Source organism: Podarcis tiliguerta (genome assembly GCF_965153285.1).
Source record: "Podarcis tiliguerta genome assembly, chromosome: 2".
Classification (NCBI taxonomy): domain Eukaryota; kingdom Metazoa; phylum Chordata; class Lepidosauria; order Squamata; family Lacertidae; genus Podarcis; species Podarcis tiliguerta.
Window position 1 is genome coordinate 120,631,065 of NC_139535.1, and position 27,717 is coordinate 120,658,781.

Genomic DNA, 27,717 nt, shown 5'->3' on the forward strand with positions numbered 1-27,717 from the left:
TACCATTTTACAGCTGCAGTTAGAATTGTGATTGGAAAATCCATTGTCATCTTCTTTTAAGTTTGTGGAACGATGAGTGTCCTGTGCTTCAATGCAATTGGGGGTGGGGAGCATTTTCTTATTTGGTTGGAAGAATGGAAGTATTACTGTCCAGCAAGGATCTGTCCAATAGGATAGAACATTATTTTCATCTGCCCCATCCTTTTGCGCTGCAGGGCAAGAATGCCACCGTCCCTGAAGTGCAGATCAAACCCAAAGCGGGCCATAGTGCTGAGAAGTGGGCAGCTGTGGAGTTGCATCCCAAGCTTGCAAATGGAAGAAGAATGCAGCTCTACCCCTCTGGAGGCTGGATCACAGATGGGGTTGTTGGGGGAAGTCTGAGCAGTTTCCGGGCTGGTGAATTTTCTAAGTTCTGGAAAGTCCCTGATGCTGAAATTGAAACAAGAATCCTTAGTTGCCTCCAGATGCTTCTCATGATTAGAATACAGCAAAAACAGAGACCATCAGATTGCACATTTATGGCAAATTATTTATTTGCAAGGCTTCATGTTTGTAAGAGGACTAGCTAGCTTTTTGACTAGCCTAAGTTGTGGGAACTGCCACATAGTCTCTGCGGATTAAGTCAAAATCCTCTCTCTCCTCAGCCCCAATTATCTGTTTCTGTAAATTGGACAAATAATGTATTCAGTCTCTCCCAAATATAATTTGCCTTCTAGACTTCTATGTATGAGTCTGTAAACCACCTAATCATAAAAACCGCTAAAGTCATAAATTAAAATCCAGCTTACCTAAAAATACAAAATAAAAATAGCAATTAAAATATACATTAAAAAATAATGGTCAAGGAGCATTACACCATTTCATGTGTAAGACAAATAGCTATCAGCTTTGAAAATTAGGGGATGTGTAAGCACATGGAAATTCGCAGTATAGGAAAGAACAGCCCAGGACTCTGCATTAGCACCTTAGGAAAATGAGAGACCTTTATTACATAGATCCAACAATCCTGGCAACTTCAAAAATATTAATTAGAGCAGACCTACAAGCCAGGGATATTTAAAGCCCCCCAGTAATAAACAACTACAGGTAGGGCTGAAAAGATCAAATCTGAACTGAATTTGTAAGATGTGAGAACAAATGATCACTTTCAGTTTTCTACTTATCCAGGAATTGAGACAAAGTTCACATAGGATATGCAGTGTCTTCCAAATGCTGCAGATGTAGCAAAATACACCCTTGCACTACTTTCTAATGGAAGGGGGGTGCACCCCCATGCATCAGAAAAATGTCGAGTGAACATGCTCTTAATGGGGAGAAGAGGGGGTTTTTAAGGCACTATTTTACATTTGCTGGTTAAGCAGCCATAATCAATGCATGGCTAAAAATAAATGCTTACCAAGTTGCACTGATAGCTTCTGAAGATACCGTGTAACGTCTTCTATATAACTTTGACAAACCTTCACCATCTGATGGACTTCATCTAGCTAAGGAAACAAACATTTTAAAGGTCAGAACCCAACAATGGGATCCCAAGAAAGGACAGGCTTCCCTTTCAGTTTCATCTGGATATTCCTAGGATTTGCTTTTCAGAAGAACATCCAGATCTATTAAGCAACAGAAATCAGAAGCCACCTTTCCATGGTGAGTGGACCCTGTCACCTTCTGCTCCATTTAAACCTGAATTCTATCTGACTATGTTTTTAGCAGTTTTTACCTTTAAGCTGCCTTGAGCCCCATCAGGAAAAAAGGCGGGGTATAAATAAATATATATAACAAATATATAACTGTAACAACACCACAGCGATTGTGGCTAGGAGCCACGGATAGCCTTATCCTCTGTGAATTCTGTTAATCCCCTTTGTGGCCATCACTACAGCTTGTGGTGACAATTTCCATGATTTAACTGTGAACAAGGTTTTCCTTTTGTTTGCCCTGGATCTTCAAACATGACTCACCACTAGCTCCATGTAGTCAAAGACCTCTCCTTGAGAATCCAGTATTTTCTGGTAGTCTGGCTTGGCTTGAAGTACATGGGCCTGGGATGCCCCAGTATAGCTATAAGGCTCCTCTGGCACTTGCTTCAACTTGTACTCCTGTAGCTGCCTAAAAGTCAAGTTTCAGTGCTTAATAGCTGATGCCATCCAGCATACTAACATCAGGAAGCAAGTTTATAGGCTCATATCTGGGGGCAAGGCAATACAGGCAAGGCAAGACAATACAGCCCAATAGACTGATCTAGCACCCACATTTGTATTAGCACAGTGAGCATGCCAAGAAGTTCACATATATAAGTGTGTAACTGCCTTCTGGCAAACTTGATGAGCCTGCTTTCATCATGGTAAGAATAGTCCATGCAATTGCATGATAATCCCTGCCCCTTCGCCGGCTTCACAGCTGAATTGCTTGGTCAGAGTGCTGCTGAGGCACTATAATTGTCCTGTACCTCCCCTGCCTCCCCACCACCTTTTTCCAGCTACAAACTTGGAACTAGGAAATGAAGCAAGGAGGCATAAGGTCAGGAACAACTAGAGAGTCAGGGCCCTGGCAACCACAAATTTTGACCTGGGTACCAAAGTCAGGCATATATTGTGGACCTCTGTCCTCTTTTTGCAGACACCCCCTTAAGCTTCTCAAGTTTCTTTTCACTGAGTTAATTTTACAGCCTCTGTGTTACTTGTGCTCTGCTCAAAGGTCAAAGTTCAATTTAGTGACCACCTCTAGTTGCCTTGTCAAAGGGAAGATGGTCGCTCTAACCTGGATATATCCTCTGCATTTTTCTGGTAAGACAGAAGCAGTTCCTCCCAGGCGTGATCCTCTGCAGAGAACCTGGAGAATGAAGAGAAAAGACAACAGACTGTTTCCTTTAATGCCAAGGCCTGAGCACAAGAGCCCTCCCCTCCCCTCCGGTGGTTTCCAGCAACTAATATTCAGAAGCACACTTCTTCCAACTGTGGAGGAAGAACATTGCCTCCAGTCCATGAAGGCAGAACACAACCTCTTTCATAGATCTAATCCTATTTCAAAGCCCTCTGAGTGAGTGGCCATCACTGCCTCCAGGGGAAGAGAGCTGCATATTTTAACTATGTGCCGTGTGAAGGACTTTCTTTTATTCAGCCTCTAGTACGCCCTACAAACAGGGCAGGACTGAGTAGCTTTGCTCTAGATCAAGGGAAGTAATAGTGCCACTGTATTCTTCTCTGGTCAGACCTCACCTGGAGTACTGTGTCCAGTTCTGGGCACCACAGTTCAAGAAGGACACTGACAAACTGGAACGTATCCAGAGGAGAGCAACCAAAATGGTCAAAGGCCTGGAAACGATGCCTTTTGAGGAACGGCTAAGGGAGCTGGGCATGTTTAGCCTGGAGAAGAGGAGGTTAAGGGGGGATATGATAGCCATGTTCAAATATATAAAAGGATGTCACATAGAGGAGGGAGAAAGGTTGTTTTCTGCTGCTCCAGAGATGCGGACACGGAGCAATGGATCCAAACTACAAGAAAGAAGATTCCACCTAAACATTAGGAAGAACTTCCTGACAGTAATAGCTGTTCGACAGTAGAATTTGCTGCCAAGGAGTGTGGTGGAGTCTCCTTCTTTGGAGATCTTTAAGCAGAGGCTTGACAACCATATGTCAGGAGTGCTCTGATGGTGTTTCCTGCTTGGCAGGGGGTTGGACTCGATGGCCCTTGTGGTCTCTTCCAACTCTATGATTCTATGGTTCTATGATGGGACAAGATTGCACATAAATTATACTCCTCCGCAAGTTATTGAGAAGTTCCAAGATATATGAATAAAATATTCAAAATAAAATCATAGACCCCAGCCTAGATAGGTCTTACCTGACTGTCGTCTCCTTTAAGGCAGCCACCATGGAATTCAGCACTGGATCTGCTAAGCCCCTAAAATAGAAAGACTTAAATGGTTATGAAGTATGGCAGAGGGACTCCTCGTAACTTCAGTGTGTTACTGCGGTGTTGTACTGTGGGCCCACAACTAACACGAGGGTTACGTTCCGGGGATCGCACCTGAAGTCAAAATCATGTTTAGTCAAAACCCATTGGGTTAAATGAAGGGTGGCATTGCCAAAGTCATTTTTCCTGGAAGCCTGCTCCCTTTCTATTTTTGTTGTTGTTTTTAATTACCATGTGCGTATTTTATTCACATGTTTTTATCTTATGCTAGTCTGCAACCTTCATAAGTTTGATGATTACCATGTGTGTAAAGCTGAATGCACACAAATTAAATGTGTGCAAATTGTGGGTTTACTGTATCTCGCTCTCCTGTTTAAAAAAGCAGTTTCTGGTGCTGCTCACAGGCCATTGCCTGAAGCTTAGCTAAGATTTTACTAGCCTGAGTGACAGCTTCATGTGATGAAGTGAAAACCAAGAAGGCAATCAACCCAGGATTGTGTTAAGTGCACGATTGGGACGAAGGGCAAGTAGCCATTACCCCTGGGAGTCCTCAAGGCATTTTTGCAGAGTTCCATCTAGTTTGAGTTTCTTTGTACAGTGGTTCAGATCTTCTGAAAGTAGGTTCACTGAAGGTAGAGATAAAGAGAAATCATAGTAAACAAAAATTCCATGTGAGGGGCCAACTTAATATGGGCTGAAACAGTTGTTTTTCATCTCTGTTCCAGGGAGCAAGTCAGCGTATTCTATGTTCTATGTTCACATAATGTGATAGCAGGGTCAATAGCTCAATTTGAACCTCTGGCTCTCTCTCCTTGCATGACTACAACTCCTATCAGCCTTATATGGCCCTACTGGCTGAGGCTGACAGGTGTTGTAGTTCAGCAACTTACAGAGTGCTGAAGGCTCCCCACCCCTGGAGTAAACAGTACCAGGCAAACGGAACCATGGTCACCTAGCTTAAGTTCATTTCATATTCCTAGCTAGAGCATTGCGTGAACCAGATATGCACCCCAGAATATACCTCAGAATTCCCTGCAATGAACAGAGGTTCCAAGGCACACAGGAATACAGAAAGTTTCTGACATCTTTCCCCGTTGGGGATTGAGACTTAGACCTTCTGCATGCCAAGCAGGGCCTCTCCCTCAGAGTCAGGGCCTTTCTCTTGAGGCTTTTCTCCACAGCCAAGTCAACATGGAAAAGTGTTCACTGAAGGTGAAGAGTAAGATAGCCAGTGCATTCTAAAGACTGACACGGGAGTACAGTAAGCCTGCAACAACAGGGGGGTTAGGTTCCAGGGATCACACCTAAAGCCAAAATCATGTATTGTCAAAACACAATGGGTTCAATGGCATGTGGGTTGCCAAAGTCATTCTTCCCAGAAGCCTGCCCCCTTTTTTTCTTTTTTTGCCACAGAACTAAAGCTGAATGCACGCAAGCTAAACGCACATAAGTTGTGGACTTACTGTATTGCACCTATGGTAGATCCTTAACAGATGGTCCTAGCTTTCTAAATTACTTCACCAGAATTGAAGCTCAACAATTTAAAGCAATGGGGTTATAGGGAAAGCAAAGGTGTATAACAGCAACAGTGTACTACTGGCCTGCGTCTTTTGCAAAGCTACTTCAGTTCCGAGGCAGTCATGAATAATTTTTAGGCCCTCAATAAAACTGACTTCCATGCATCCTTCAGCTATGCCACACTTCTTTGTTTAAGTCAACTGATGTTAAGACCCACCTTTCTGTTCAAAAGTTTCAGGATCAAAACCTTCAGTCTGCTTTAATGAGCACTCAAGTTTCCGGGCAGAGTACTAGGAGGGAGGGGAAAGAAAAATACTTGTAAGCGGGGGCATTTGCTTCCATAGTGTTCATAGCATTCAGACAGAGAACTACTAGAAGGGAACAAGGCAGATATCAAATAGCACAAGAAAAGAGGAGCAACAAACAAAAAAATCAATGCAGGCTTTTTCAGTATTGTGGCCAAGTCAGCGTCTTTACTCACAAATGCCCTTTTATTCTCTATACCAGGAATGAGCAACCTGTGATTCTCCAGATGGTGTTGCATGCTGATACTGTTGCAAACTGTGGTTTTTTGTTAAGATAAAACATCAGTTGGGCCATGAGGACCCACATAAAATTGGTTTGGAGGCCCTCAAGCAAGTTAGCCTTCTTAGTTAATGCTAGGTAACAGCTCCTGTGTCTGGCACATCTCTCTCTGGGGCTCTGGCCCTGCCTCTACCTGCTGCTGGATTTCCACCAAGCTTCAGATGAAGACTGCTGGCTGAGGCACCACACTCAGCACATTACTGGGCAATTTTTAAAAAATATGAGACAGCAGACAAAAAGCTTTCAGATGCAAGGAATGCCAAGCTCTAAAGAGTTCACAGTGCCCAAGTTTGGGTGTAGAAACTCAGAAATAGTCAAGTGAAGTTGGGGTCTGAGCCAGAGCTCCACAGGCATATGAAGTGACAGGTCAAATAACTTTAAGAGGGCAGGTGGAGCCTCTAACTGTGGAGACCGAGGTTCTAAAGCTAATTTTAATACATTGCACCTGCCAGTTGGAAGAGGAAATCCACTCCAATGATGAGGGGAAAACATGACAGAAATGGATAATTAGGACAACATCAGCAACATACATGGCATTTACAGCAGTGGCAAAAAAGACAGGCACAACACAACAGCTACGTTTGTGTCCCAGGAATCTTACAATCTAAAATTTGAGAGTGGAGACCACAAGGTAGACTGAAAGACATTGAAAGGGGGTGGGGGCAAGGAATGAATAAGACCAGTGATTTTTTAGTTTACTGCTTTTCTTAAGTCGTCCCACCAAAAATACAGAGCAGCTTACAACTGCAAACTTAAAATCCCTTATCTGGGAGAAAATCCACTAAATTAAATAGGACTCACTTCTGAGTAGATATGGTAAAAACGACACTGTAAAGCCACAATTAAAGCCTCATACACTAACATAAAAATGAATAAACAGTAATAAAGCCAATTTTATTCTATGCAATTTGGGTCACCTAATTTTTTCTGTGACAGACAGTAAAACAAGCAAATTTAAAATCACGACTCAGCAAAACTATAAATAACTAAAAGCCAGCAATAGATCAAATCCATCTGTAAAATAATAATAATAATTTAATAATAATTTATTATTTATACCCCGCCCTCTGGCTGGGTATAGACAGACAGATGGACACTAAAACCCAGGCATAAAAGCTGAAGAACTGCCAAACTACTCTTATTTTGCAGAGACAATAATAAAATAGTATCAGCAATGTTACGAGATCTTCACCTGGTGCCAAAAATACAGTAAAGTAGGTGTCAGGTTAGCCTCTCTAGGGAGAGCATTCCATGTAGTGTGTGTCGTAACAGTGCGTGTGACTGCGGAATGCAGTTTCACACACGTTAGCTTGGTTTTAAGATGGGGAAGCTACAGAAACACATTGCAGAATATAATAATGACATTTTTATTATTTGTACCCTGCCTATCTAACTATATGAAGCCGCAGGGAGAGCTCATCAGGGGGTTTGGGCTGGGTGTTCATCAATATGCAGATGATACCCAGCTCTACCTCTCTTTTAAATCAGAACCAGTGAAGGCGGTGAATGTCCTGTGTGAGTGCCTGGAGGTGGTTGGAGGATGGATGGCGGCTAACAGATTGAGGATGAATCCTGACAAGACAGAAGTACTGTTTTGCGGGGACAGGGGACAGGCAGGTGTGGAGGACTTCCTGGTTCTGAATGGAGTAACTGTGCCCCTGAAGGACCAGATACGCAGCCTAGGAGTCATTTTGGACGCAGTTATCCATGGAGGTGTGTGTTCAGGGCTGCTACTAGCTCCATCTGGTACACAGGCTGAGACCCTACCTCCCCGCAGACTGTCTTACCAGAGTGGAACATGCTCTGGTTATCTCCCGCTTGGACTACTGCAAGGCGCTCTACGTGGGGCTACCTCTGAAGGTGACCCAGAAACTACAACTATTCCAGAATGCGGCAGCTAGACGTGTGATTGTGAATGGCCGCCGAAGCCACATAACACCGGTCCTGAAAGACTTTCATTGGCTCATAGTACAGTGGTGCCTCGCAAGACGAAAAGAATCCGTTCCGTGAGTCTCTTCGTCTAGCGGTTTTTTCGTCTTGCGAAGCAAGCCCATTAGCGGATTAGGGCTATTAGCGGTTATTAAAGGCTTAAGGGATTAGCGGATTAGCTGCTAAAAGGCAATTAGCAGCTTAGTGCCTTAGAAAAAGGGGGTGAGGAGCGGAAAAAAAAAACCCCCAGGAATCGCAAGACATTTACGTCTTGCGAAGCAAGCCCATAGCAAATTCGTTTTGCGAAGCACCTCCAAAACGGAAAACCCTTTCGTCTAGCGGGTTTTCCGTCTTGCAAGGCATTCGTCTTGCGAGGCACCACTGTACGTTTCTGAGCACAATTCAAGTATTGGTACTGACCTTCAAAGCTCTAAATGGCTTTGGCCCAGTATACCTGAAGAAGCGTCTCCACTCCCATCGTTCAGCCCAGTACAGTGCGGAGGGCCTTCTGGCAGTTCCCTCACTACAAAATGTGAGGTTACAGGGAACCAGGCTGCACCCGCCCTGTGAGATGCCCTCCCATCAGATGTCAAAGAAATAAACAACTATCTGACTTTCAGAAGACATATGAAGGCAGCCCTGTTTAGGGAAGTTTTTAATGTCTGATGTTTGATCGCTTATTATTATTATTATTATCATCATCATCATCAATTCTGTTGGGCTGGAGAAACTCAGCCAGATGGACGGGGTTTAAATAATAAATTATTATTATTAATACTTCCAACAAATATAAAAGCATAATAAACATTACACATTAAAAGGCTTCCCCATACAGGGCTGCCTTCGGTGTGGGTGCCACTACCGAGGCGGCCCTGTGCCTGGTTCTCTGTAACTTCGCTTCTCGCAGTGAGGAAGGCCCTTGGGAGATGGACCCCGGTGTCCGGGGTGGAGACACTCCTTCAGGTACACAAGGCTGATGCTGTTTAGGGCTTTAAAGGTCAGCAGCAAGAACTAATGAAGAGTAGAAAGGAGAGCGTTTTTGTGAGACAGACAGCCTTACCCGGAAGCTGGAGTGGAGAAGTTCCACCATTCTGTCTGTCTCTGGCAAGTCCAGGCTGATTGCTTTACTCAGTTCTGAAAGTTAAGCACAATACCACTTAAATTCCAATAACACTAGCCAGATAATTCAATTGTGCATTTTTAACATCTTTTCAGTACTGTACAGTACATTAAACAGTTGCGTAATCAAAGCATACCTGATTGCTAAGCTGTAACCATTTGCCATCCACCACAATTTTATCAGACGTGGATACAGATTGTTTCTTCACATCAATAACACTACTACAGATATCTCATCTGGCTCCCCATTATGCCCAGCATTTGTGACTGACCTGGCCTACAATCCTACACACACTTGCCTAGGAGTAAGACCCACTAATCACAGGGATACTTACTTCCAGACACGTATAATAACATTGCACCATTAAGAGTAACACATATGGCTTTCCTTAATACAAATTAGAGAAATTGAATCATCTTCTGGACCCATGAGGAGGAGGCCTGAAAGAGATTTCCCACAATGGATTTCATCCTGCCATTAACACAAGTCTCTACTAGTCCATGCAGGAAGTGCACTTTTTGGACATCACAGTGCATCCATAACCACCACCTTATTGAGAAACAAGCCACTTCCAGCTACCATCCAGAACACACTACAAGTGATAACCGATTAATGCCTGTCCAAAAGACTCACAATCACGTGCAGCACTGAACCCGGAAGTGACCGTAAACATCACCAAAAATGTAATTAAAAGGGCGTAATGGGGCAGGATAAGATGTATGTGTGTTCCACCAACGTGTGAGGTGACAGGGAACAGAATCCTCACGCGAAATGGTCATCAACTGCACACAATCCACTATCTTCAGTCAAAACCTACAAAATATTATTTTTTCCTCCTGTTTTTCGGGGGGGGGGCACACCTCCACAATATCATGGATTTTTAAGGAAAAACTACAATACTCATCTAGGAAATAAATAAAGATCAACAATGGGAAGTGTGTCCCTATGACTCACCTACAGTAGAAGCCCAAGTGCACCACTGCAAGCCAGATTTTCCTGAGATCAAATGAAACCATGATTTGAAGTGGTTGTGCCTTCTGGGGACCTGGTTTGTTAGGTATTATTTGCAATAGCACACATGTAATATAAAACCATTATAACACCAGGGAGGAGGAAGGGAAATCATTCCACAGAGGTCCGTGCTTCTGAGGCTGATTTCCAAATTGAAAACCATGGTTTGCAGAGAACAAGTGTTACATCTGTACCAGACCTGTGAGAGGTCTATATGTAGCTGAGCACATTAATTTTATCCAGAGAACAGAAAGGCCCTTTTTAAGGAAGTACTGAGTCCAGTCAATGCAGGGTTGCATCTGTTCAGGGATAATACATTTAGCTGCTGCTGTAAGTAATGAATATTTCTTCTATAGTTCCATAGTGATCGCACTGGTTGATGATCTTCAGCGGGCTAGGAACAAAGGTGAAAGCTGTTTCCTAGTTCTGCTGGATCTCTCAGCGGCCGTTAACACCGTTGACCATGTGGCGCCCAACGTGGGGCCCGAACCCACGACCCTGAGATTAAGAGTCTCATGCTCTACCGACTGAGGTAGAGCATGAGACTCTTAGTCTCAGGGTCGTGGGTTCGGGCCCCACGTTGGGCGCCACATTCACACATGTGATCGTATAGTGGTTAGTACTCTGCGCTGTGTCCGCAGCAACCTCGGTTCGTATCCGAGTCACGGCACCAGCGTGTTTGTGGCACCAGAGTCGATTATTACAGTGAGAAAGTCTTGTTGTTGACATTCCTGGGTCTCCATGGCAACAGACCATAACATCCTTCTGGACCATCTAGAGGAGCTGGGGGCACTGTTATACAATGGTGTTATAGAATTATGAATGCGGCAGCTGGTGACTGGGAGCAGCAGCCGAGACCATATAACACCGGTCCTGAAAGACCTACATTGGCTCCCAGTACGTTTCCAAGCACAATTCAAAGCGTTGGTGCTGACCTTTGAAGCTCTAAACAGCCTTGGTCCAGTATACCTGAAGGAGCATCTCTGCCTCCATCATTCTGCCCGGATGCCAAGGTCCAGCTCCGAGGGCCTTCTAGCGGTTCCCTCACTGTGAGAAGCAAAGCTACAGGGAACCAGGCAGAGGGCATTCTCGGTAATGGTGCCCGCCCTGTGGAACGCCCTCCCATCAGATGTCAAAGAGATAAACAACTACCTGACATTCAGAAGACATCTGAAGGCAGCCCTGTTTATGAGTGACATTTTAATGTATTTTTAATCTTTGTTGGAAGCCGCCCAGAGTGACAGCCAGATGGGCAGGGTACAAATAATTTATTATTATTATTATTATTATTATTATTATTATTATTATTATTATTATTAACCTAGCCCCAGCTTAGTTGTGACATTATGCTGAAAACATACCAGAAACATCCATGTGAAGAGGAGGCAAAGACTTCCGGCGATTAGTGCCCAGCTTCAAACTGTAGCGATTCAAGGAATGACGCATGACTCGTGGGTTAGGGAGATGGCCAAAGGATTGGTTAAATGAAGTAGAAGCCTGTCCTGATCCAGGACCAAGATTCTGCAGAGGTCCTTTCTTAGGGCTGGGGCCGTGGGCATCCCCTTCGTTTGGACTGGGGCTTAGACTGCATTTTCTCTTGCCAATTTCTGCTAACACCTGAGTGTGACTGGCTCCTGGGTCACTCTGGATACCACAGCTGAATCTAATGTTATCTGGCTCAGAAGCACATCCTGCCTCCGTTTTCTCCTGACTGCACACATTTTCTAGAAAGAAGGGAAAAGAGGAAACACTAAGCAAAAAACTTGAAACACTATGAAGTGCACATCCAAGTATACACAATGGCAACAAAGTATACAACAATGGCAGTTGACATTTAAATTAATGCATGAATTTATTTTGCATTACAAAGGGCTTGAAGGTGTCATAGGAATACACTGTGGATCCACCAGTTTGAATGATCAAGAGGGTGAAGAGGAGAACTTTGGCTACCTGAGAACAGCTTCTAAGCCAATCAGTGCCAAAGTTCATGTTGTAGCACCATGGCATCTAATGTGTAGGCACACTAGTTCTAGTTCCTTCTTCCACAGGCACATCAAATTTATTACTGCAAATATAACATGCCTTTCAACCTACCAGGGGCAGTGAAGGCAGCTCACAAGATAATACAATGCAAAGGCAACCCAATCAAAACTATGTATCAGATTTAAAAAGCCAAAACAACTTTTTCTAAAAATAGAATTGCAGGATCATCAGCAGTAATGGCTATGTAAAATGAACCTACAGTTGTAAATGTCTGGGAGTACAAAAAAGGGTTTGCCAAAGGACTCTATGGAATGGCCAGGTGGGCCTCCCCAGGAAGATGGGAGGTTGGAAAATAAAAATCACTAAATGGTATCCCTGCTTGCTTAATAGTAACCTGTCAGATTACCACCCTGACAGCATTGTTGTCTGGTTTAGTGCTTTTAATCCCAAAGCATCCCAGTTGTGGGAAGAGCCTCAACTGGGAAAGCAATGCTTATGAGCTGAAGCTGTACAAGTTTAAGGCAAACAATTTCAATCATCAATTTATTTGTTTTTATTTACTGATCTCCCCATTACCATCAGTGGAGTTTATTCCTAGGTTGCAGAGGACTGCAACCTAAACTGCAATTCAAGGGCAGTGAGATTCTAAGAAGTCCTGTGGTGTATACAGAGGATACAGATGGGAAGTATGAATTCGCTGCATAGATCCCAGTTTCTTATCTATTAGCAGAGTTTAGTTGGCATACTTTTGAGCTATCAAAATATTACATTTCCCCCTTCAATCGCAATTTTATTTTTTTAATAACTGGAAATGAACTGTTCAGTTTCTCCTGCCTCGGCAACAGAGCACCCATGCATACAGTAAACATGTAAAACAATTCAAAAACTATCAATTCCTTTACCTAATGTTGCAACATTTTTTCTATCTTCAAAGCCAGGCTGATTTTCTTTAGAAGAGTTCTAAACAAAAAATGAATATTTCTCATTACACATTATCAGACATTTTTTTCCTCCTCACAGGATTCTACAGGTTTTGCAGTGATGTAATTTATTTATTTATTTTCTTCCTAAATTTCAGCCCAACCTTCAATGCTCAATGTAATAACTTGTTAAATCATTTAAAGCCTAATCCTGCACACATTTTACATGGAAGCAGTCCCATCAAATTCAGTGTGTTGTATCCGATGAAGTCCCATTAGTGCAAGGGCCTCCCTCCCTCTGAGCAACATGACTTCCTTTCCTTGCATGCCCACAGCTCCAAAATCTCCTCCAGGGCAGGGGCAAAACAGAATGGGAGGGTGGGGAGAGGAGAGAGAGGTAAGTCTCATTGTGTAAAATGAAGTTCTTATGGGACAAATTCACTGGATACAACCCAGTAAAAATTGCACAGGATTAAAGCCTCAGATTATGGTTTACAAATGTGAAGGCAAACCCAAAAGCAACAATGATCCATCCACTGAAAAAAGCAAAAACCTATAACACAAAGAGCAGCTAATAATCCATACCTATGGAAAAAATAACCAATGCCTGGAGATTTAGGCAGCCATTGTGACAAGAAACTAGAAAAGAAACACAGTGTTTCAAACTGTGTTTATATTCCAGTATGATTATAAATGCCACATTCCCATTAAACTACATTCCGTATGTGATCCACATCTGGAGCAAAAAGTGAGCATTTTAAAATTACCCCAAATAATAGGAAATACCCACTATAAGTTAAAAAAGAAAAGTAAGGCTACCCTTGAAGAAAAGATTAGAAATGCCTCCCTGCAACACTGTCCAAAATCAGTCGTGACCTCAAACATGATTAGTGCCCCAATTTCACATAATATACACATGTGCCCAATTGCTCTAGAAGGTATTAGGACATGCTTTTTTTCAAAAAAGGGAAATGCATAGCCAGACCTGTCACTTGTGTTACAGATATACTTCACACTAAACACCCCACTTTTATGCTACAAAGAAATGGGCACAGTATTGTCTTTTTGTCATGTACAAATACTTATTTTATTAACTGGCTCTCACACATTGTCCTATTATTATAGTAGAAATCGGACTGCCACCGTGTATGTTTTTAGCATAGCTTAATGTCTTTTAACAGCTGCAGCAACTGAACAGGTGCAGCATTCTCAAAAATACTGTGCCTGTTGGGTTTCCAAATTTCTTGCAACTATTTAAACGAAGAATTCATCAGGAAAGCAGGGTAGCAACCCTAAGTATGGATTGCTTGGAATTTGTTATTGCGGCATTAAGTTTCATGCACTTTATAGCTGGTAAAGAACACTTGTGTTACCTGTTGGGTGATGCCCTTTGGAAGACAGTCTTCTGTACTGAAAAGTTCAACAACAACAAAAATTAAGCCTTGGGCTTCTACCCCTTTGCTCCAATACCTCATGCACTGCACCTTGCATTTCTCCCACACCACATTCTGCTCCCACAACTAGGACCAATTCACCTTCCACTTAACTTTTGCAAAGCACCTACATGTTACACACCTGTGTTATCATTAGCATTTCCTGTAGTAAATTTTATTTATTTTTAATTATTCAACCCCATTCTTCCCCTCCAAAAGGATGGTCAACAGCTTATAAAGCCAAGGAAACAAAAAACAGCAGCAATGCAGCCCCTGAGGTTGGTTGGTCTCCAGGAGGGAGCGACCCTTTCCCGTGGCAAGCCCTGTCCTCTGCAATTCCTTACCAGTAGCAGTTCCGCAGGAATCACCCTTGAAAACTGTTTTTTGTTTAGACAGGTTTTTACAATATGGGTGGTTTTTGTTTTTCTTTAAAAAAAAAATCCAATCAGTATTTATTGATGCTTTTATTTTGCTTTTAAGGCTACTGCTGTTGTTTTTATTATTTGTGTTGTAGCCCATCTTGCTATACAATATATCTATAAAAGTGTAGGTTTTATCTACATTTGTAGATAAAATAACACAAACAGAATTAAAAACAGCATCCAGAAAAGCAAGAACACCAAGAGCAGCGCTCGCAATCGAGGCCCCAAGCAGCAACAGAAACAAACCCTTGCTTAAAATGGAACTTTTTCCAAATAAAGAGGGTCATAACCAGCTTCACTCAGAACAGCAGCGGCAAGTACAGAATGGCGCCCCGCCCGTTTCTCTGCTTTGCCCGCCTACTTGTGCGCCTCCCTCTGCATCGCTCGGGGTTGGGCTGGATGACCTTCTGGGACCCCCCCCCCCCGAAAGGCGCGGCGGGCTTTGCTCTGAGAGGCCACGGCCTTCGCCGCCCGGGGATTGACTCCGTCGAACAGCGCCCCGCCCCCGCCGCCCGAAAGGCCGAGGCGCGGAAGCTGCCCCCGGCCGGGCTCCCTCTCGCTGCCCTCCGTCACCTGCCGGGACGAGGCGCCGCCGCCGCCATTTCGACGTCGCCGCTGCCGCCAGAATCAAACTAGCCCGCCGCCCTGCATGCGCGCCGGCGCCCCAGCCGCCCTCGGCCCCAGAGCCTTCTGGGAAGGTGAGGTTGGCTTACCCCGACGCATGCGCGTCTTCCTCTTCCCCGCCCCCTCGGGCGCGGCTGGGAGCCGTAGAGCTAGAAAGGCGCGAGAAGCGGCGAGTCGAGAGGGAGGCGGGGGGCGGGGCCTGGGCTCCAGTGGACTCAGTCGCCGAGCCCGGGGCCATCTAGCCCCCCCCCCCGACTGAGCGGCAGAGGAGCCTCCGGGCTCCCAGATAGGCGCCCCACGGCCACCCGGAGGCCAGGGCTGTGCAGCCCACGAGGCGCAGGTTCGCACGCCGCCTCGGGAAGTGTAGCGAAACACCCAGACGCGCCCAGGGCAAAGGAACTTCCGGCGGCCGGGAGCCAGGTTTGCACCCGAAGTTTGACAGGTGGGCAAAGCAGCAGACCTGTCAATCAACTGACAGCAGGATGACTTTAGGTGACCTTTTTTCCCTTCTGCCAACAGAGTGTCTTGCAAAGTGCCCCACAAGTCAACACTTTGCCCAACAGAGGAAATAAAGAGCTCCCAACAGAAAATGAGAAATTGAGGGTCTCAGTGGAGTTGCCATGCACCTTGCCCTTCCTCCCCTGCCCCCATCCCCAGAAAGAAAGCATAGCAACAGACACAGAAGTGGCCAGAATTTAAGGGAAAGACAACAGCCTTGCAGTGCATTCCAATATGAACAGTACAGTGGAACCTCAGGTTACAAACACCTCAGGTTAGAGACTCCGCTAACCCGGAAGTAGTAGCTCGGGTTAAGAACTTTACCTCAGATGAGAACAGAAATCGTGCAGCGGTGGCGGCACAGTGGCAGCGGGAGCCCCATTAGCTAAAGTGGTGCCTCAAGTTAAGAACAGTTTCAGGTGAAGAACGGACCTCCAGAACAAATTAAGTTTGTAACCAGAGGTACCACTGTACAGGTTAGAGGGATGGTTGAGGCTCTCATATAAAACACACCTCAGGTTGATCTACTTACGCTTCCCTCAGCCTAAATCTGAACCATTCCAGTATTCTTTTATCAACTCCATCACACCCGAGCTCAACCAGAACAGAGCAGAAGGGCCTGGCCAGGGACAGGGTGTCCCATTTCGCCACCTGAGGTGAAAGGATACCACCCCCCTCACTTACCTGGGTTGTGCAGCTTCCACTGCATCTTCCAGGTTCAGAGGAGATTTTGAGAGAGCCCTGAGAAATCTCCCCAGAAATCTCTGTTCATCCATGGTAGCAGGACCCCCTTGGATTCCGCCACCTGAGGCAGCTGCCTCAGTTTGCCTCCTGGGTCCAGCCTGCCTATTTTGGTGCTATGCAAACCAGCCAAGTTCACCAGCCACACATCACTGGCCAGGACGGATGCAGTGAACCACAAAACTTCCACAAAAACCACATTCCAATACCTGTTCTGGGCATAAAGGTTTTTCCGGGGGGAAATGCCTGGAATGGCAACATCTAAGAAACCCAAACCAGGGTGCTATTCAACTAATGAATTATAACAGTGCAGCTTTCAGCTGCACAATGTAACTTCCCTGCCCTTTCCTCTCCCTGTGCGCCTGGAGGGGGATCCCCCCAACCCTCAGGGGGGATGCAGGGAGAGGGTGCGTAAATCACATTACGCAGGTAAAGGTCATTCAGTAGCATAACTTGTTAGCAGAATACCGCCAAAATTCAAGTCGCATTGTTGTTTTGGCCAATTTTTCTGGCTTCATCCTTTAACTACAATGGATAGCAAGCCTGGATTCTGTGAAAGTTTGGGATCTTACTGCACCAATCCCATCAGCTACAGTGGTACCTTGGTTCTCAGACTTAATCCGTTCCACAAGTCCGTTCCAAAACCAAGGCGTGCTTTCCCATAGAAAGTAATGCAAAATGGATTAACCAGTTCCAGACTTTTAAAAACAACTCCTAAAACAGCAATTTAACATGAATTTTACTATCTAATGAGACCACTGATCCATAAAATGAAAGCAATAATACATTGATTGATTGTGTAATACAGTCACACAATCAATCAATCAGTAGTTGAACTGGGCTCCACAGTGTCACAAAAACAAAGAGAGCCGCAGAAATAAAAATGCAAAATAAATAGCAAAGACAGACAGACCTCAGCGCAACACTCAAAATGGAAGCATGGCACTCAAATCAGAAGCGTAACACTCAAACCGGAAGTGTGGCACTCAAAACGGAGCATGTTTGGCTTCTGAAAAGAAGTTTGTAAACCAGAACACTTACAGTTTGCAGAGTTTGGGTTCCTCATTGTTTGAGTACCAAGGCGTTTGAGAACCAGGGGACCACTGTATTCTTGTCTGTCTTTGTATCCCACCTTTCCTGCAAGGAGCTCAAGATGGCTTAGAGTGTCCCCTCTCCATTTCATCCTTGCAACAACTCTGTGAGGTAGGCTAGGCTAAGAGTGAGTGACCAGCCCAAGGTCACCCAGGGAGCTTCACGGCTGTGATGTCTCAAATGGGTTGGCAGGGTTAGCTCAGAAGTTGGGGTTGCAGCCATAATCAAAAACTTTATTGCCTGGAATAGGTGCTTGAATGTGGATTCTGTTGAAGTTCTGCGGGATTTGCATCATTCCCATTTGCTCCAACATAAGAGTGATTTGAATGGCTTGTAAATTTGCATTCCAGGTCCCTTTCCTGAAATACACATTTTGCCTGGAAACAGAACATGGTTTCTGTAGATTTTGTGGCTTCCTACATCACTCCCATCTGGTACAATGTGATTTCAATTGGGTTCACTTTGATAGCTTTCTGGGCCAATTTTCTGTAAATAATATAAATTTCCTGGAACATGGTTTATGTGAGAGTTATATCATTTAGTGCTTCAATCCAATCTAGTTTTGCATGGCTTGTGAATTTGGATGGTACTCCAGGCCATTTTTCTGAAAGTGGTATCAGAACATAGACTCTGGACTTTCTACATAAATTTCATCTAGAAACATGTCACCAATATATTTTGTTGATTTGGATAGCTTTGAAGTTGTCCTGTTGTGTCGGGAGGTTTCTGGGTATAAAGGGGTTAATGCAATTATAATATTGGAATACTTTCAGTTCTAAAATATTGCTTGTCTGTCTCTATAAACAATGCCAAACACAGTGTTAAATAATACATCCTGGCTTTTACACAATTGAAAATCCACTTTCAGCTAGCTAAGAACCCCTCCTTGAAATTAAGGTGGCAGTTTCCAAGTATATCAGATCACACAGCTTACACTCATGCTTGATTTTAAAATAATTTCACAACTGCAATATGAGCTGTATTCACAGCTGTTCTTGGGCATCTTTTTAATCAATCATCAGTGCATTCTGTATTTTGAAGGATGTATTAAAAGAGCTCTTTATAATAAGAAACTAAATATGACTCAAAGAAAGAAACAGCTACCCTAAGAGTTTAAACTTATAGGACTCAGGGTCAGAAAACAATTAAGATTTCCTTCATCCAATTTTCATTTTTCTCATTAGCTTCTCATTAGAAGCTTATGCAGCAAAGAAACATTTTCATATCTCCATGTCCCAGTAGCTATAGATTGGCATCAGTGACTAGATGCATCTAGTCTATATATCTGGTCCATGGGGCCTGTTGGAGGCTGTGTAGTTGCAACACATTCTATGGATGAAGGAATCTCTGCTGGTCTTAGCCTTGAAAGATGTAAGTCCATGTAATCCTAAAATGTAACCATGACCTGTATGACAACTATCACATACAAAGAAGAAGAAGAAGAAGAAGAAAAAGGAGGAGGAGGAGGAGTTTGGATTTCCCGCTTTATCACTACCCGAAGGAGTCTCAAAGCGGCTAACATTCTCCTTTCCCTTCCTCCCCCACAACAAACACTCTGTGAGGTGAGTGGGGCTGAGAGACTTCAGAGAAGTGTGACTGGCCCAAGGTCACCCAGCAGCTGCATGTGGAGGAGCGGAGACGCGAACCCAGTTCACCAGATTAGGAGTCTACCGCTCTTAACCACTACACCACACTGGTTGTAGAGGAGATCAAGATGCACGACATCAGAGAGTCCTGTAGAACAAATATGTTTTAACAAGATGAAAAAACAGGCTTTCTGCCACACCCAGTTTTCAAGAAAAAATTAAGAGACCAAGATTCTAATTGAGCACGCAAACAAAAAGCCAATCCCTGAAAGAAAACATTTTGTTGCAATTGAAGTACAATCCCAATCAAACTTGTATCTTTTTTGTGCCCCTTAGAGGAAAGCTGAGATGACCCCTGGGTCCCTTGCAACTCTGCAATTCTATGATTCTGTGACCTGAATTCCATCTTGCCTCTGCTCCACCTTAAGCACCTCTGTGATTGACAACTGGTCCAGGTAGTTCAGCTTCTGAGGCTGAGGACTTTACATTTGCTGAGACTCAGCACCCTCCCATTTGCAGGGAGCTACTTCAGGGGTGGGGCAAGAGACATACTTTAATATCAGCCACTTCCTGATGGGGTTGCACTACCTTGAAAGAAAGATGTTCATGGCTTGGAAGTTCTCCTAAATCCAACGTTGTCAACGAAGATACAGGCAGCTTCACAATGTAGAATGCATCCCACACACTTCAGCTGGTGGTCCAGTTAGTCTCTTAAGGATAACTAGATTTCAATTATCACTCTCTAGTAACTTCTACAATGCACCATGTCTGGAGCTGCCTCAGAAGAGTTCAGAAACCACAGCTAGTGCAGAATGCAGGGGCCAAATAGTATGATCATGTTACCCTGGCTCTGGTCCAGCTGCACTAGCTCTGCACATGTTTCCAAGCCTAATTCAATGTGCTGATTTTAACTTGGGAGAAAAATGCATGGCTCAGGCCCTCCATGTTTGCTGGAGCACCTCTCCAGATATGATCCTACATGTAGCCTTGCAGTGGTCAGCCAAAAAAGAGCCTCTGAGTGTCCTAAGAGATGCTCACAGGGAGGTGACAAGGGAGAAGAGCTCTTTTGGTGGTGCACTCTATGGAACGCTTGCCATGTTGAGGCTGTCTGGCACCAGCGTTAACAACTTTTGGGTGCAGATACAAGACCTTTCTCTGGTCCCAGGCATTTGACAGAACATGACAGTATCTGTTTTGTCATCTCATCTGTCCTCCCAGTTGAACGACGTGGCCCAGGGAGAGAGGGAAAAATAGTGGAAGTGAACAGCTGGCTTCGCAAATGGTGTAAACAGGAACGGTTTGGATTCTTAGATCATGGACTACAGTTTCTTGAAGATGGACTTCTGGCAAGCGATGTGCTGCACCTCACAACGGTTGGGAGGAATGTTTTTGCCAAAAATATCAGAAACCTCATCAGGAGGGCTTTAAACTGACTAATGTGGGGGAGGGAGACAGTGCTCCTGAAGGTAGGAGTCTATCAATTGATGAAGATGATCATCCAAATGTCATAGACCAAATGGAGCAAACAGCACGCAGACCTAGTGGTGGGAGGAAAAATATCCTTAAATAAGAGACACGGGGGAATGATTAATGGACTTCAATGTCTGTACACTAATGCGCAAAGCATGGGAAATAAACAAGATGAGCTTGAGCTCTTGGTACAGCAAACTAAATATGACATAATAGGCATCACTGAAAGCTGGTGGGATAAGTCCCACGATTGGAAGATAATAATGGAGGGATACAATCTATTTCAGAGAAACAGACCAGACAAGAAAGGAGGAGGAGTGGCGTTATATGTCAGGGATGTGTATACCAGTGAAGAGATCCAAGATTTAGAACCTCAAAGCCAAAGTGAGAGCATTTGGGTCAAAATTAAGGGAGAGAAGAATAACAGTGACCTCATTGTGGGAGTTTACTATAGATCCCCAAGCCAAACAGAGGACATAGATGATGCCTTCCTGGAACACATGGCCAAGCATGCAAAAGGAAGGGAGATAGTAGTAATGGGGGACTTCAATTTCCCGGATATTTGTTGGATGTCAAACTCAGCCAAGGGCATAAGGTCAAACAGATTCCTCACTGGCCTTGCAGACAACTTCGTTGTCCAGAAAGTGGGAGAAACAACAAGAGGAGCAGCCATTTTATATCTGGTCCTAACCAATGTTGATGACCTGGTTAGTGGGGTAGAAGTGGAAGGATCATTAGGCGCGAGTGATCATGCTCTTCTGAAGTTTACTATACAGTGGAAAGGAGCAGCCAAGCATACTAGGACTCAATTTCTTGATTTTAAGAAAGCCGACTTCATAAAACTTAGGGAAGTGCTGGGTGAGATCCCATGGACAGTAATACTAAAAGGAAAGGGAGTTCATGATGGCTGGGAGTTTGTTAAGAGGGAGATAGTAAAAGCACAACTTCAGGCAATACCAAGGAGACGGAAACATGGAAGGTGCCTAAAGAAGCCAGGGTGGCTATCTAAAGAACTTTTAACTGAGTTAGGATTAAAAAAAGATGTGTACAAAAAATGGAAAAGGGGGGAAACCACCAAAGAGGAATTCAAACAAATAGCCAGCACGTGTAGAAACAAAGTCAGAAAAGCTAAAGCACAGAATGAACTCAGGCTTGCTAGAGAGGTTAAAAGCAACAAAAAAGGCTTTTATGGGTATGTTCGTAGCAAAAGGAAGAACAAAGAAAAGTGGGGTCAATCAGAGGAGAAGATGGTGAAATGCAAACAGGGGACACAGAAAGGGCTGAACTCCTCAATGCCTTCTTTGCCTCAGTCTTCTCTGATAAAGAAAACAATGCCCAACCTGAAGAATTTGGAGGAAATGATTCAGCAGAGGAAACACAGCCCAGAATAACTAAGGAGATAGTACAAGAATACTTGGCTAGTTTAGATGTATTCAAGTCTCCAGGGCCAGATGAACTGCATCCAAGAGTATTAAAAGAACTGGCAGATGTGATCTCAGAACCACTGGCAGTCATCTTTGAGAATTCCTGGAGAACAGGCGAAGTCTCGGCAGACTGGAGGAGGGCAAATGTTGTCCCTATTTTCAAAAAGGGGAAAAGAGAGGACCCAAATAATTACCGCCCAGTCAGTCTGACATCAATACCAGGGAAGATTCTGGAGCAGATCATTAAGCAAACAGTCTGTGAGCACCTAGAAAGGAATGCTGTGATCACCAATAGTCAGCATGGATTTCTGAAAAATAAGTCATGTCAGACTAACCTGAACCTGTTTTTTGACAGAATTACAAGCCTGGTAGATGAAGGGAACGCAGTGGATGTAGCCTACCTTGATCTCAGCAAGGCATTTGACAAGGTGCCCCTTGATATTCTTGTAAAGAAGCTGGTAAAATGCGGTCTTGACTATGCTACCACTCAGTGGATTTGTAACTGGCTGACTGACCGAACCCAAAGGGTGCTCATCAATGGTTCCTCTTCATCCTGGAGAAGAGTGACTAGTGGGGTGCCACAGGGTCCTGTCTTGGGCCCGGTCTTATTCAACATCTTTATCAACGACTTGGATGATGGACTCAAGGGCATCCTGATCAAATTTGCAGATGACACCAAACTGGGAGTGGTGGCTAACACCCCAGAGGACAGGATCACACTTCAAAACGACCTTGACAGATTAGAGAACTGGGCCAAAACAAACAAGATGAATTTTAACAGGGAGAAAAGTAAAGTATTGCACTTGGGCAAAAAAAATGAGAGGCACAAATACAAGATGGGTGACACCTGGCTTGAGAGCAGTACATGTGAAAAGGATCTAGGAGTCTTGGTTGACCACAAACTTGACATGAGCCAACAGTGTGACGCGGCAGCTAAAAAAGCCAATGCAATTCTGGGCTGCATCAATAGGAGTATAGCATCTAGATCAAGGGAAGTTATAGTGCCACTGTATTCTGCTCTGGTAAGACCTCACCTGGAGTACTGTGTCCAGTTCTGGGCACCACAGTTCAAGAAGGACATTGACAAACTGGAACGTGTCCAGAGGAGGGCAACCAAAATGGTCAAAGGCCTGGAAACGATGCCTTATGAGGAACAGCTAAGGGAGCTGGGCATGTTTAGCCTGGAGAAGAGGAGGTTAAGGGGTGATATGATAGCCATGTTCAAAGATATAAAAGGATGTCACATAGAGGAGGGAGAAAGGTTGTTTTCTGCTGCTCCAGAGATGCGGACACGGAGCAATGGATCCAAACTACAAGAAAGAAGATTCCACCTAAACATTAGGAAGAACTTCCTGACAGTAAGAGCTGTTGGACAGTGGAATTTGCTGCCAAGGAGTGTGGTGGAGTCTCCTTCTTTGGAGGTCTTTAAGCAGAGGCTTGACAACCATATGTCAGGAGTGCTCTGATGGTGTTTCCTGCTTGGCAGGGGGTTGGACTCGATGGCCCTTGTGGTCTCTTCCAACTCTATGATTCTATGATCTTTCTGTTTGGCACTGTTAGCTGGCTGCTGTGCCGAGATATAGGCATTTATGGGATGGATGCTTTTTTACTATTACGTTGTTCCTTGTTCTGCATTTTAAATTTTGCATTATTTTCTGCAAGCTACCTTAGCATAAGGTGTTTTAAGAAACACAATGAACAGTAACAATAAAACATGACATGAAGACATAACAATTTAGTCTCTCCCTGGTAGCATATGCTTCTTTTAAGACTGAATGGTCATAGGGTAAAAATGGGTGTCTGCAGTCTGGACAATCATATCTCAGCTTAGTAAGTAGAGATATGAACAAGCCTTTGGGGTTCGGCTCGTGCCTTGAGTGCCCCCCTACTCGCGGGGAGACCCCGGTTTCGGGGCTCCGGAGCGACGTGGGGTGAGCGGCACAGCACATCGAATCGATCGCTGTTTTCAGGGAGTGAAGCCGCACAGCTGTTTCCAGTAAGCGCCGACTTTTCCTGTGGACATTTGGACTTAAATAAACTTCGTAAGTAACAGAATTGGACTACAAATTACTTGAATTTGGCATTTGAACGTGAAGGTATAAACAGGAAGCCCACCTTCCGTTCTGTAGAAAGATTAAAGCAAAGCTGCTATAAAGCGGAGCTTTTGAAATGCGCTCTGCAAAGTGAATAATTTTACCATCTAATTTTCTTGGACCCCCCCTCGGAAGCAGGGGAAGAGGGGGAGATTCTTTTGATAGTTTTTCGAGCCCTGCAGGACAGTAAAAATTGACTTAATTTACTGCCGTCTCGGACCCTGGGACCGGGTTGTCAGTCTGTATAATTTAAAATAACAATAACGGAGGTATGGACTATATTTTAATGGAAAGAGGATCAGAGACATATATTTTTTGGCACTGACTTGTGGGTTTTGAAAGAAAAAAGGAGCGGAACGGCAAACTTTTGTAACGGAAGTGAATGGAAAATAACCAGAGTAAATTGTTGTTAAAAGTTTCTAAATGTTGCCTGCTTGGGTACTGGAACTGCTACATCGTTACAGTGGATGGAAAATTCCGACCAGATGGTAGACAAGAGGTTTTGAAGTGACCTTGAGGGGCAGCAGACAATACTGGGAAAATAAGCTTGAAGACATGGCTGAAAGAATAACAGTTCTACTGAATGACATTTTAAACAAACTGAGTATTTTTGAACAGAGTGTTTCTGATCTGAGGAAGAATGTATTGACTTTGGTACAGAATGGGAACAACCTAACAAGTGAGGCTCGAGAAAAGGAACCAAATTTACAAAGTCAAGCACTGGAGAAGAGGATGAAGCAATCAAAACCGGATCCGATTTTGCAAGAGGATTTTTATGTGGAAACCTCAGTAATAGAGCCTCAAATTGATGGAGACAAATTTGAGGCTGAGGATACTGAGGCTGAAAGGCAGAATTGGAAAGGCAGTAGCCCTTGTGGACTGAGTGATGCAAGATGGATGATTAATATGCTGGAGGGTGACACTGCGGGAAAGTTTGAAAGAATGGACAACTGTAATCCCAAAGAGACTGTGGAGTACGCTTTGGAATATTTCTTGGCTTATGAACTGAAATATGAAGTTTGGGTAAGCGTGCAGAAGAGAATTAAAGAAGACGTTGGGAAAGAAGCTCTTTGGGACTTAACTTTAGGCCGGAAAAGAAATTTGCAGGCAGTCCAGGGAGACGATTTGAGAGCCTCGGACATAAGGGAATCGGGTTAGGGAATAATTCTGACAGAAAAGACTGATAAAACTGGTAAAAAAGACTGGCAGCACCTGACACCAGGGGGATGAGATGGTGGGGAAAATTGGGAATTTTTAAAAATAGTATTTGTATAATATGGTATGATTAAGAATAATTGGGAGATGGTGGAATGACTATTTGGCTTTAGTGGAAACAACATAAAGATATAAGATATTAAGATATAAAGGTATATGATTTAAAAGTATAAGATTTAAGGTTTTTTTGGGGTTTTTTGTTTTTGTTTTGTTTTTAACTAGGGAATTGGAGTTTAGATAATTTCTTTTTAGATGCTTACTTAAATTGTGATGTTGATAAGAGAATAAGATATAAATGGATTAAGGTAAATAAGTGAGTAAGCAGTAAAAGACGGAAAGAATTTGCTGACCTGATTAATAATTGGAATACAGAAGGGGAGGTGGGAGGAGGCCGAGGAAATAAGTTATTTGAAAATAGATGTTGAAGGATGGAGATTTATTCTTTTCTTGAATGTTTTTGCTTTTTGCTTTTCTTTTCTTTTTGTGCTGATGGGAAGGGTGGAGGGAGGGTGTGGGATTTTTATTACTTTTGTTTGTGTATACTTTGGTTTTTGTCTCTTTCTTCTATTTTTTCCTCTTTTCTTTTATCTTATTGTATTTGAATTTTTTGTTTTTGTAACTTTGTGTTTTTTGGAAAATCAATAAATATTATTTTAAAAAAAGAGAGATATGAACAAGCCTTTTACTTGCAAACTGAGTGAGAGCCTTTATATGACTCATGATTAAACCAGGAAGTTACCTAATTAACCACGTTTTCCCATTTTGGCCTAACTAGAAAGCCATGATTACTAGTTTTAGGCTCTTAATTTTTTTAATCATCGCAGAGATGTTTATCTAGGCTTTCATCACATTCATAAAACATCTCTTTATAAAGTTACATGCAGGATTCTGCTACAGATATAGGAGAGGCTTCTGGGTGCCAGCTAAACAGCACCATCCAGTGAGCTTTTGCTACAAGCGTTCAGAATCATTTCCCCACAAGCATCCCGAGAGCTCAGTTTCCAAAAGAAAGAGAAGTTTGAAGCAAACGCTCTACTGCTCTACCAAATGTTGCTTCTGTCTTCGCCTATATGTCATAGCACAGGAACAACGGTACCTTCATCTGTCCAAGCACCTTCATAGGTAACTATATTTGTTTATAGGGCAAAAGATTTCCTTCTTTTCTTCATCCACCTGCCAGGAAGCTGTTAGCTGACAAACATGAAGGAAGGCTTCGAAAGAGGCAGAAAGGAAAAAAAGGACTTTGGAAGTTTATTCTTTGATAAAATTTCAACTGAAAGTGGTGGACTTTGCTATTAACATTTTTCTAAATGCACAAAAATCTATTCACAAGGAAGTCTGTGTTTACTCTAAGACATTAAATTAGAACTACATGAGAGTGACACAGAAGATGAAATTCCTATTCGAGAGCAAAGTCCAACAATCATTTTGGTAAAGCAATGGCCTGTTCTGGTTAATGAGTTCAAAGAAAAAGCCTTCCTATACAAAATTACAATACAGAGAACGCATACAATTACAATACAAGAGGGGCTATTTGTTAGTAACTAGCATCTAGAACAGAATTTTTATAATAAAAACACATAGAAATTAAAATCAGTTGCTATTTTTTTAAATTGGAAAAATGGAGACAAATTCCAAAGTTCATTGGAGAAACACTTTCAGACTTGTAAGCATAAAAGTGATATTTCTTTTTAAAAAAGGAATTTGGTTTGGTAAATGAAGCCAGTTCCTTTAAAATCCAAAGGGCAGAAGCCAGAAGACTCAAGCACATCATGCCGAGAGGTAGAGAGGTGTCCATATATAATCACAATCTTCTATTGGTTTTCTTTTTTCTTTTTCTTTTGTCTGAGGTAATTAGCTGTGTGTGTCAAGTTGTAGAATCAAAAGTATTGGCAAAAAAAGAGCAACATTGACAAGTTACACTAACGACCTCTTTCCTCTCCTCAACAGGTCCTAAAAAATTTAATTAGACGCATCTGAATTAATGCTTCCGGGATCTCCGGCAGGTGAAGTGATTGATGAAGGGGTAGTAGCATCCTGCCAGCTGCCATTAGCCTGAAGAGGGAATAAATGCATTTTGTTGTTAAGTCCACAAGGTGTTACTTGCATCCTAAACCATTCTGATTCTGATTTCCCACATCACA

At 43.4% G+C, this 27,717-nt stretch overlaps 2 protein-coding genes and 1 long non-coding RNA gene across 7 annotated transcripts in view; 1 reads left to right on the forward strand and 2 right to left on the reverse strand.

The window, feature by feature from the left end:
• On the reverse strand, positions 1-15,817 carry DSN1 (DSN1 component of MIS12 kinetochore complex). 2 transcript variants are annotated; one of them, XM_083428297.1, is made up of 12 exons: positions 15,544-15,817; positions 14,349-14,385; positions 12,958-13,015; positions 11,434-11,796; positions 9,002-9,075; positions 5,645-5,717; positions 4,448-4,535; positions 3,838-3,897; positions 2,755-2,826; positions 1,956-2,103; positions 1,397-1,484; positions 1-429 (listed from the first exon to the last, which is right to left on the reverse strand). In XM_083428297.1, the coding sequence occupies exons 1-12, from the start codon at positions 15,690-15,692 to the stop codon at positions 332-334; spliced, it is 1,308 nt and encodes a 435-aa protein (XP_083284423.1). In that variant the 5' UTR covers positions 15,693-15,817; the 3' UTR covers positions 1-331. The 2 variants fall into 2 exon arrangements, with proteins under 2 accessions (XP_083284423.1, XP_083284424.1); XM_083428298.1 differs by lacking the exon at positions 15,544-15,817 and adding an exon at positions 15,404-15,507.
• On the forward strand, positions 15,766-27,668 carry LOC310671938. Its single transcript, XR_014508295.1, has 3 exons — positions 15,766-15,896; positions 19,708-19,826; positions 26,458-27,668. It is a non-coding gene; the product is annotated as an uncharacterized lncRNA (long non-coding RNA).
• PBX4 (PBX homeobox 4) overlaps positions 26,803-27,717 on the reverse strand; it is a 48,175-nt gene continuing 47,260 nt past the window's right edge. For all 4 annotated transcript variants that reach the window (XR_014508269.1, XR_014508270.1, XM_083428300.1 and 1 more), the window contains one exon: positions 26,803-27,628. Coding sequence is in view for 1 of the 4 variants with exons in the window: in XM_083428299.1 (XP_083284425.1) it covers positions 27,536-27,628 (93 nt within the window). In the remaining 3 variants the exon portion in view is untranslated. The remainder of the gene's footprint in view (positions 27,629-27,717) is intronic.